This window comes from Pteropus vampyrus, unplaced genomic scaffold, assembly GCF_000151845.1.
Source record: "Pteropus vampyrus isolate Shadow unplaced genomic scaffold, Pvam_2.0 Scaffold92, whole genome shotgun sequence".
Classification (NCBI taxonomy): Eukaryota; Metazoa; Chordata; class Mammalia; order Chiroptera; family Pteropodidae; genus Pteropus; species Pteropus vampyrus.
The window spans coordinates 2255517-2267276 of NW_011888873.1; the positions used below are offsets into that span (position 1 = coordinate 2255517).

Genomic DNA, 11760 nt, shown 5'->3' on the forward strand with positions numbered 1-11760 from the left:
AAAAAAGATAACATAGATTAAGTTAGACCACTACAAATTAACTTTATTCATCAAAGACACCATTAAGAGAGTGAAAATGCATGCCACAAACACATACTATATGACTCTAATTATACAAAGTTCAAAAATAGGCAAAACTAATCTATGGCGTTAGAGTATAGATTAATGGTTACCTCTGGGGAGAAGGAGAGGGTAATGACTGGAAGGGGCATGGAGGTGGTTCTGGGAGCCTGGTAATCTACTTTGTTGTCTTGGGTATAGTGAAAAGAATGTGTTCATTTAGTGATAATTCACTGACCTGTGCACTCACAAATTATGCATGTTTCTGTTTGAATATTATATTTCAATAAAAAATGTTTTCTAAAAAAATTCTGGTGTGTACTATTAAATCTCTGGACTTTTCAAAGAATAGTGAAAGATTACCCTATCCTCTTTGTTACATAAATAAATCTTGGAAAACTATTGCAATATTTCTTTTAAGTATATCAGCGAAATTTCCTTGCTAGTACAGTAACCTAACTTTAAAGGCTAGAACAGTCACGAATTGGGGTATTCTGTTTAGAATCTTTAAATCGGGCAGGGGTAGAGGTAGAGTAGTGATTGGCTATTGTTGCTTTCACTGAATCGACTTCTCACTAGGCATTTTCCCTAGTTTATTGCATGTTAGTCCAACTTAGAGAGGGCGTAACCTATATGTCTGTTCACACTCAAAGCAGTACATTGCACTTGACTATATTCCCAAATTCTGGCACTTGGTTGTTAGGGGTATGAGAAAGACGTATAATACAGCAGGGACACTTCCCTACTCTTGGCCTGGCTGGCATGATAATCTTGCCTATCATTTAAACCTACTTTTCCTCAATCTGTAGACACTGAAGCTCTCTGGGTTGCTCTAACAGACAAAGGCAAAAATGTTGCTTGTACAGCTTTTCAAATCACAGGCTAGAACCACAAAATTGAGTTTTGGGTACCAAATTGAAGCTGGGTGAATTAAGAGTCCTCATCGGCCTGCGTTGCCCAGTACTTTGTCAGAGACCAGAAGCGAGCAGGGCAGAAGAGAGCACAGCTGAAGGAGCCACCAGTTTAATCGTAGTGGGAAAGCTGTGAAGCGGGGACCCTGCCACTACAGCAGAGCTCTTCAGTGGAAAAAAAAACACCTCATTTTGCCATATTAGAGTATCATTTCTTTACTGTGTCTGTTTTTAAATTTTATTTCATCTAGTTAAACCTCTCAGCAGTGTTGGAGAATGCTGGCCCAACTGTCCTCTGTCAAGACTTTCCTGATTCAAATCCTTGGGACATTTCAGAGCAGAAGCCAGCCAGAACCCTTCCCTTTTGGACCTCAGGCCAGCCTAGTGCTTATGTTCCACAGAGACCTAAGATCTCTGAACAGAAACCAAATAGGTTTCTAGTACCTGAGCTCAATGACTTCAATGTCACTGCGGAAAAGTGGTGGTAGCAAGAATCCAAAGGGGACAAGTGGGCACTGACTAGTCTCTCACAGAAGTACACAAGGACAGTCTATGAGAGCTGTTAACATTACTTACCTAAATCTACAAACAGGTGCTTTTTTCCTATGGTATTCTTCACAACTAAAAATGAAAGATCAGGATCACTTTGCTTAGCTGATCCCAGCCTCTCCAGTTTCTTTGAATTCAAGGTCCAGCTCTCTCCTCTATCATTACCTGTGGACATTTTGCTGAAGGAAATTCCTTGTTTAACTGGTATTTCAGAAAAATGAGAAACTCTCGTCTCTGGAATCCCATCATCACTTTCACTGGCAATTAAATGTGAAGCAGGCTGCAAAATTTTTTTCACAAAATTGCCTAAAGAAAAAAAAATATGATTTATCTAATTCTTCTTTTCCACAAACTATAAATTAAGATCTAGGCACAAGTGTACACATGAAAATTTTACACAGTGAGCTTTCTTTTTTTGCTTTCTGATTTTAAAACTGAGTTGTCACTACAAGCTGTAACATGCCTCTCCTGTTACTTCCTTCCTCTTGTGCAATTCCCACTGACAGGGGAGCTTGGTGTCACTTGTAAACAAATCTTCTTAAAAGGGAAGGTTAATTTGAGAAGATGTGTCAATCTTGCTAGCATGGGCCTCAGCCTAATGCATTGCCACCAAAAAACCACAACTTCCATCAATACAAATTGAGTAAAATTTATCTTCACAATCGAGATTAAAGAATGAAAGGTTTATATGAATAAATGGTGCTGCCAAGATAATGCACAGAAACACTGAGAGAATCTCTACCGTATTCTCCTCGAGTCATGATGCCAGCAAACTTCCAGGAGCTTTTTCTCTCTCCTTTATCCACCATAATATGCCCTAAGAATGCTGACATTGACAGCTATCAGTTCCAAAGCTGATGTTCCTCCCACCTTTCCCTATGGATTATTGCCTCATAACTAAAGCCCAGAATTAAAACAGTTAAATACATTTATTTTAACATGTAAATGTATTTCGACATTTATTCTAAGAGCTCTAAATATTAGTGGTCGTATCTTTACCAAGAAAACAAAACATGACAATCTAAAACCTCTAAAAACACACATATAATATATACAACAAAAAAAAAAAAAAAAATGGGGACGTCACAACAAAACAAGAGAAAAAAAATACAATAAAAAAAAAAAAAAAAAAAAATCAAAAAAAAAAGCAAAGACAAGCTAGGTCACTCAATTTACCAAATAGCTTAATATCTTAAGTCATAAGATACCTATGCTCTAAATTTTAAAATCTTTCTCCAAATTAGACTTAATCACTTTCCTACTCAAAAAAACAAATCCACTCTTATAAAACACTAAACATCAAAATGAAAGCAAAAGCATTTGATCTTTGCAATGATATACAGATATGATTATTTCTGGAATGAGGAAGATAAGGTAAATACTGAGTACAAAGAAATCATGAGGATATCGAAGGACAACAAAGCAATACAAATATAAATGGATAAAGTTAATTTTCTTGGAAATGTAACATTAATCTACGTGACACAAAAAATAAGAGAACCGAAGCCATGGTTGCAGAACCAGTTGCAAAGGTAGCACTAAGGAGGCCATGTAAACCTATGACTTTTGGCAGGGAGCTAACACGGCCAGGATATGACAGGATAACTTGCATAAATACTAACACAGACTCCCCCAGCAAACTACTTTGCTTTTTACTTCCCTTCCCCAATCTTACCACCCTCATCTCATCATTAACACAGGGGCAATTTTATTGGCTCCGAATAACTCAAAAGAATGTATCAATCACAGAAATATCAGATCCTATGGCAGGCTGACAGCAGAGTATTTTAGGCAGATCAAATTTATACATTTTGCTAAGATTCTATGATCTCTTAAACTAACCCTAATTCTCCTTTCTGAAAGGCTAACAACGGGAACTAGAAATGTCACCAAGAGACACACTGAAGGAAGGCAAGTGATGAGGAAAATTTGGACTACTCCACAAGTTCTGCATCTCTGGTTCTGGCAGTTCATAATTTCAGAGGAAAGAACCCTCAGAAGGCATCCCACGTATCAGGTCTGATTATGTCTTGCACTCTAGCCACACTTAGAGTCCCAGTGTGCTCCAAATTAGTCACAAACTCTTATCTCTATACCTTTGCTTATGCCATTCTGACAATAAAGCCTTCATACGATAGGATTTAAAGCCCAGACTGAATGCATTTGCTTTCAGAATACATATGTAGCAGAGAGTGCTAACTATCTGACCAATTTCTATTCTCCCCTTCTTCCTCAGCAACAAATCAATTTTTAGCTTTGTGGTAGGAGTCAGAGAATATGAGGAGTAAATAGGAATCAAAGAAATATCTTGCTTAGGACTCTGTCTCCACACCCTAACAGTAGAGCCCACTTAATATTCAGTCATTCATTCAACAAATATTTATTAAATGCCTACTTTGTATTTATTATTGCTGCTTCTGCTACCGTTACATTATTAATATTATTGATAAAGAAATTATTATGTGATAAGCTCTGGAAATAACAATACTGATTAAGAAAACAGTCCCTGTCCTAAAGAAACACTAAGTAGAAAAGACCGAAAAAACAAAAGGAAATTACCTCAGAAAGTGGTGAATGTCTTGACATGATAAGCACTGGGCACTCTTTGCAACCAAGAGGAAATACTAAACTAAGTCTTAGAATTTGACATAAATGGCTTCTCAGATAATGACATCTACATTGAGGCTTAACAGACCAGGTGACTTGGAGGCAAGTACCTTCAGACAGCAGCATCAAAAAGTGCCAAGGTCCAGGGACTAGAGATAATGTGGCCCCAGTGGGAGATAAGTAAAAGATGGAGTGAGAAGAATCAAGTGGTCAGAGATGAAGCTAGAGCACAGTGAGCCTCACTGTGCAAACTAAGACATCTGGACTTTTTCCTGAAGGTAATGAATAATCCTTGCAGTGGTATAATCAGACTACTCTGGCTAGCTGACTAAATGAGTATACTCAGAGACATACAGAGGTCAAAGATGACACCAACATTTCTACTTCGTAATTGGGTGGATGATGATATCACCCACTGATATACATATCACAGGAGAAACAGCAAGTTTTCAGGGAAAGATGAGGAGTTTGGTCTAAGACATGAGTGTCTATGTGGGGATGTTTAATAGGCAGTTGGCTCTATGGGTCTGGTGTTGAGAACAATAATCTTGGCTGAAGATAAAGATTTCAGTCATCAACACATAGATGGTAATCGGAGCCATAACAGTGAATGACAATCAAGGTTACAGATAAAGTAAACAGAGGAACAAGGATGGATCCTACAATTACTAATACCGAAAGGATAAAAAAGACCAGAGAAAGACTGTCCAACTAAGCTAACAGAAAAAAGAGCAATAATATGGAGCCTTAGCTACACAGTACACTGGGTTCCTGACTTTCACGTCAGTCCTTTAGTGACTACATTCATGCCTTTTACCCAAGATACCCCTGAAATTGTCAGACCCTTAGTCCTGAAATGGATTACCTGTTACTTGAACTTCAATTGTCTGCTATTTGGACTAAGGAATACCTGCCCTACTCCTCCTGCTTTAATAAACACTCAGGATTTTAACTTCTATGTAGACCTTGGTTTTTGGTGTTCCCATTCTGCCTACTTGTTCCCCTTTGGGCTGACTTCATTTTATAATTGGGATTCTACCTAAATTTCCAGTCCTGGAACAAATACTCTTTACGTTTTCAGGCTTACACATCTAGACTGCTTTAGAATCCTAACGTTTTGTCTGAAACAATAAACAAGCCTTCCTGGATACAGCCTGGAAACCAAGCCCCAGTCCTCATGTACAAAAAGCTAAGGCTGAAGGTCAGAAATCCAGATCTGAGGTATCACTGATAAGACTTGAATTAGGTCTCTCATGTACTAACTAAAAACTTCTGAAATGACTCCCATTGGAGCTGAAACCAGTATCAGGGCATGGCTGGCCACTTCAGTATCTATAGCAAGAGGTACAAATGCCAAGAATATCCTGAGTAGGCTAATGTGTCTAAGATGTGTCTTAAAATAGTAATATAGGTCTAGAACTAAAAGCAAATACTGAAAACGTGAAAAATCACATTTCAGTTTTTAGGATAAACAAACATAAAACCTGACAAATACTTACAAAACTTAGGAAGGAAAGAAAAATATGAGCTTTTAATATAACTCCGTAACTTTAAAAAAAAAAAAACCAGTATACTTGCCAACATGAATGTTATCTTTAAATGCTACATCATGGAGCTGAAATATCAAATGGCGGCTAAATTTTTCATCAGTACTAGAATCCAGGTTGAAAACATCTTCGGCTGAACAATTAACTCTGTATAACTCTTGAAGTGCTTTACAAACATGCTAAAAACACAAGTAAAACAAAATAATTCATATTTTTAAATGTTTTAAAATTTTTCTGTGAGCAAAACTCAAATATCTTGGAACAAGTATAACTTGTTTTTTTTTTTTATTTACTATCAGAATATTATACAATTTTACCAAATTACTTATCTGTTGAAATATACATAAATTATGTAACAAGTTTATGTTTAAAATTCCATAAACTCTCAGGATTAAAGGCCTCTTAGAAGTTGAACAATTTACCTTACATATTAATCTCCTCTAAAATCAGATAAAAATGTTTCTTTTTAAGTATCTCTTTAAGTATCATCTATGAGTTAAAAAGTCACTAATCCCATTGTTTAAAATTTTAGTTTTCAGAAAGTTCCTCAAGTATACTGAGTCCAAATCTACCTCCAAGAATACAGCCTTTGGGGCTAGATGATGCTGGTATTAAAGGCGGTTATGCATTATAGAAAGGTGGTTATGCATTATAGGAAGGCAGCAAGCTTGGGTTAGAAGCACAAGATTTGGAGTCAGAAAGATCTAGGTTTGAGTTCTGGCTTTGCCACTTACCAACACTGTGATTTTGGTCAAGTCCAAACCTTACATTCCTCAACTGCAAAATGAGATATTGGGACCTAACTTTTGCAGTTGTTGTAGGGAGTAAGAGAGAAAACGAGAGTAAAGAGTTAGCATAGTGCTTGGCACATGTAATTGCTCAACAGCATTAGCTGTGAAGCCATAGCACAAGTCATTTCTCTTGAAGCCTGTTTTCATATGCAAAGCAAAGTTACTAAGAACTACCACGCAGGGATATCTGAAGATTAGCAAAAATGTTTGTAAACTGCCTAGCACTTAGATACCTAATAGTTATGCAATAAATTTTGTTAATGTTGTTTTGGCATTATTATGGTTCCCCACACACACACCGCCCCCACTCTCTGATCCTCTTTTTCAGTAAATTCTCACTTTCTCAGAGAAAGTTTCCTGAATTTCTCTATCTACATCAAATTCCCCTCATAAACTCTATTTGTAGTACTTACATAGCTACAATCTTATGTTAATTTGTGAATTATTTTGATATCTGTTTCCTGTGTATTACAGAGGCTATTCCTCACTATCTGTCCTCTCTTGCCTCTGTGGAAATGGAAGCCTGATCATTAGCTGGATAGGGGCCCATCCAGAATACAGACCACATTCTCCAGATGCCTTGCAGTAAGGTGTGGCCATGTGACTAAGTCTAGACAATGGGATGTAAGCAGAAGGCAAGTAACTAGCCACTTCTAAGTTATACTCTTAATGGCAAGAGGCATGCCCCTTCCCCATTTTCTATTGACTAGAATGCAGACATAGTATAGTGATGGTGGGCCACCTTGGACAATGTAAATGGCAACATCTTAGGAATAGCAAAGCAACAAGGCTAGTCCCTAACACAATGGAGCTGGATCTAAATATTACATGAGAGAGAAATAAATTTCTACCTTGTTTAAGCCACTTTAATTTTAGGTTGTTATTATGATAGCTAATTCTATCCTAATTTATTATCCTCCATTAGACTATAAATTCTACAGAAATCATGTCTCTTTGGGCTAACCATTGTACTCCTAGCACCCAGGCAAAGTTACACTTAGTAGAACCTGAAAAAGTTCTCATAAGTGAATAAAGTCTAGTTTTATACTTTGGAGCTATAAAGAATAAATGTAATGACCGTAGGTAATAAAAGAAATTATAATCTCCTAAAATCTTCTGCCTAAGTTAAACTTTAAAATTTTAAGTCATTTAAATATTTAAGTTCTAAAATCCGTAAGTTAAAAATATGATTATTTGGGCAATGTTACCTGCCAACATAGTTTTATATGCTTTAGCACCAGAATTCATTCCAGTTGGTGGAAGCGGTAATTTGAAATTTGTAAGTCATTGAATCAGAGGACTTACATGTTACCATTAGTAATCATTAACCAGTTATTTATCAATCATCTGTTAATATAAGAGCTAATCTAATTTATACCTCCTCACAGAGATTAAAAAGGAAATGTGCTTACTGAATTATATACTTGTTACATACAAAGTAAGCCAATGAAATTAACGTTAATGTAATCATTTATGAAGGCTATATTAAATAAAATAATCCTAATGACTCTTCTACCAACATGGTAAACATGTTTTAAAAAATGCTGTATAATTTTAAACTCATATTTCTACAATTCTTTCCAATGTTTGCTGATGAAGATTAGTTGTTCAAGACTAATCTGGATAAGAGTGTACAAAGAATCAGAAAGAAAAAACTTTTAAACACCGACGTAATCTTTACCACACCATTGTTTGTTAATCTATGTTACAAATAGAATTTGTCGGGTACGGATTCCATTAGGGACATTTCTAGTTTCTAATACAATGTGGTACTTCTTAGTTAATGGTATCACCATATTAACGTGCCAGTGAAAATCTCTAAATCTTAATTCCTTGTTAGTTACACATTTTCCATGTAATAAATCCTACCTTAGACTGTAGAAGAGTATCATATACCAGAAAAAAAGTCAATATCCTTGAATTAAAAACATAAGGTTAAAAATTAAAATTTACCAATTATAATGAAATAAAACACTTAAATTTATTTTTAAGGGTACAATGGCTATTTTATCAAAAACAACTTTTTGCTATTATTATTTTTGAGGGGAAGGGAGGCTTATGTATATTTCTTCTGCTTCAAAGCCAGCAGAAAGATAACATGATTTTTTAAAAAACGGTATTTGCTTACATTTTTCAAATAAATTTAAAACAAAACATGTAAAGATCCAATATAATCGGCAGATATTCTTTACCGAAAACATTTTAATTTGGACATACTTTTAAAGTTATAAAATGAGTCATCTACAGTTAACATCTAATGGAAAAATAATTAATAAACGTCAATACCTACTCTGAGGCCAAATAACAGTTAATATAATTTTAATACAACTTAATGCATTACAATCTTAAAAGGTTTTATAAACAAACCTAATAGAGCTTAGTTACACAAACCCATACTATTCCTTTGTTAGTAATTTCCTGATTGACACTGCTAAATCAAAAACATATACTAGAACTATACTTTTCTCTTTGTTAAAAACAGTGATAATTCTATTTCTATATCAGTTTTTGCCAATAACTAGCTGCAGCACCCTAAATGAAAATTAAGTCTATGCCTTAGTCACTTCATTCATGAAAGGGGTTCCAGGACCCAATACTTGTGTGTGTGTGTGTGTCTGTGTGTGCGCGTGCATGTGCACGCTTCACCACCCCAATAAACAATTCTAGAACACCAGCAGGGTGTCTGAGAATTCAACTTGATTTTGACACTATCTATTCTGCGAAAGAATCAGATTACATATGTAAAGGGCTCAGTCCCACGAGACCACCCTCCACCCTCTGAGGTGCCAGTCACAGGCCCAGGTTGTTACCTGTGATTCTGACCAACCAGCTACAAATTGGAGGTTCCAACAAATCCCTCCAATTCAGGATGCTAATCACAAATCCAGGTGGTCACCTGTACTGCTGACCAACTGGCTATAAGTCAGTGGTTCCCACAATCCCCTCCTAGGTTCTATTAGCCATTCACTGCATAACAATGTTTCCGTCAACTATGGACCACAAATACAAAGGTGGTCTCATAAGATTATAATGGAGCTGAAAAATTATTTTCATCTAGAGACATAACAGCCATAGTGCAATGGATTACTCATGTCTTTGTGGGGATGCTGGTGTAAACAAACCTAATGGTCTGGCAGCTGCATAAAAGTATATCACAATTACATGCAATACATAATACTTGACGTAATAAATGACTGTGTTACTGGTTTATTTATTTACCATACTAAACTTTCCATTGTTATTTTGGAATGCAGTCTTTCTGCTTATGAAAAAAGTTTCCTTGCAATGTATATATGCCATATTGTTCAATTGTATATTTGAAACTTACTGGATTTCATTAACTAATGCCACAATAATAAAAAAATAACAATAAATATATAAAAATAAAAAAGAAAAACAAAACAGTTTCCTATAGAAGAGTAATACCCAGTTACATCAGCAGTAGTCTCATACATCTCTTAATTGCCTCATTTTCTCTTATGAATGATTTAATTTCATGTTGTTTTGTATAGTACCATGCTGTACAGGCTGTATTCTAGGAGCAAAAGGCTATACCATAGAGCCCAGGTGTGTACTAGGGTATACCATGTAGGTTTGTGTAAGTGTACTCTATGATGTTTGCATAACAATGAAATTGCCTATTGATGCATTTCTTGGCACATATCCCCATCATTAATCAGCGCATGCCTGTAATTTGCTAGAAAGGCTCAGAGAACTCAAGAATTCTCTGATTACTGAACTCACTAGATTACTGATTTATTATAAAATGATATAACTTAGAAATAGCCATATGGAAGAGATGCCTAGGTCAAGGTATGCTGGAAAGGGCACAAAGCTTCCATGCCTTTTTAGGCTTGCCACTTTCCCAGCACCTCCATATGTTCACCAACCCAGAAGCACTCCAAATTAAGGCCTTTGAGTTTTTAATGGAAGCCTCATTACATAGACGTAATTGATTAAATCAGTGATTAAATCAGTGGCCACTGGCAATTAAAATCACTTTCCAGCCTCTTTCCTCTCCCTAGAGGGTGGGGCATGAGGGGGTGGGGCACAAGGATTTGAAAGTTCCAATCCTCTAAATAACTGGCTGGTGCTCCTGGCAACCAGTTCCCAAGGCTAGGTACTTCTAAAAGTCACCCCATTCACATAACGAAAAATACCTTTGTCACTCTCAAGGTTTAGGAAATTCCAAGAGTTTGGAGAGTAGTAAGCCAAGAACTATGAATGAAGACCAAACATACATGAGAAATATATTTTGAAAATCTAAATGATCAATTATATATTTCTTATGAATCACAATATCATATGGTACAAGATAAAATAATTTCCAAAATCCCTGCCAGCTCATTCGGATACCATTTTTATCAGTTTTCTTAAAGCTCATCTCAATACTCAATTTTTATAGTAAAAATTATTTTGCCTAATCTTTACCAGAGGCAGCTACCTGAAATGTAAATCAGACAATATATAAAAAATAGAAAATTCCCCAGTTGCCACCTTTTTCAAGCTTCTTTTTGAACTAGATATTACAAAATATGTGAACATAAGCTAAACCTTCCTCCTTTTTAGAAGTTTATACACAGAAGTAATATTAAGAAATAAAAGTCAAAAGGAAGAGTTGCAAGAAACAGGAGAAACACAGGTAGGTTAGATTCACTTAATGAATGAATGAGTGAATAAAGAGATACATACAGATCAAATAAGGAAAAACACAAGAGTAATATACCTCAATGAGTAACGCAACCATCATTTTCCCATCAGCTTCTGGATTGGCAAGTTTGTTAAATTCCAAATCAAAATAGAGCTTGCACACAGCATTTTCAGGAATGACTTCATAACAGTGTAAGAGATTTTTTCTGAATGGAATAATTCATGATTGTTAAGTTTATATCACATACCTTTTAAATCACAGAACTTGATCTTCTATCTCAAGATACTATATTAACTGTGGTTTGATGACATAAAACTATGACATAATGAAGACATGATAAAGTGAACAGCTGCTCACCATAGGTTAATGGATCAGCGTCAAGAGTTTCCACCAAATAAGATATAACAATCGTTTTCTGTAACTGAACAGATATGGTCAATTTCATACTGTTATTTATTCAAAAGTGATTTTGATACTGTGTAACACTTCTATATTTTTGGGGGGCATCACCATGAAGCAAATTTTGTTTGAGAAAACTTTCTCAAACTGAGATGCCAGAATCACACATTCTTGGGATTCCATGAATTTTTTACGAGAATTTTTAACTTTCATATTTTCATTAGGAAAATATATTTTAAAAATTA

General features: G+C 35.6%; 1 protein-coding gene across 6 annotated transcripts in view; it reads right to left on the reverse strand.

The window, feature by feature from the left end:
- PRIMPOL (primase and DNA directed polymerase) overlaps positions 1 to 11754 on the reverse strand; it is a 28386-nt gene extending 16632 nt beyond the window's left edge. Inside the window, exons 1-5 of one of the 6 annotated variants that reach the window (XM_023532898.1) lie at positions 11474 to 11754; positions 11192 to 11321; positions 5706 to 5853; positions 1686 to 1826; positions 174 to 251 (exon numbers count right to left, since the gene is read on the reverse strand). In XM_023532898.1, the coding sequence (XP_023388666.1) occupies positions 174 to 251; positions 1686 to 1826; positions 5706 to 5853; positions 11192 to 11215 (391 nt within the window). In that variant the 5' untranslated portion in view covers positions 11216 to 11321; positions 11474 to 11754. Of the gene's footprint in view, positions 1 to 173; positions 252 to 1547; positions 1827 to 5705; positions 5854 to 11191; positions 11323 to 11473 lie in introns of those variants that run through there. The other 5 variants (XM_011364023.2, XM_011364024.2, XM_011364021.2 and 2 more) reach the window with 5 other exon arrangements.
- Between the last annotated feature and the right edge of the window lie 6 nt (positions 11755 to 11760).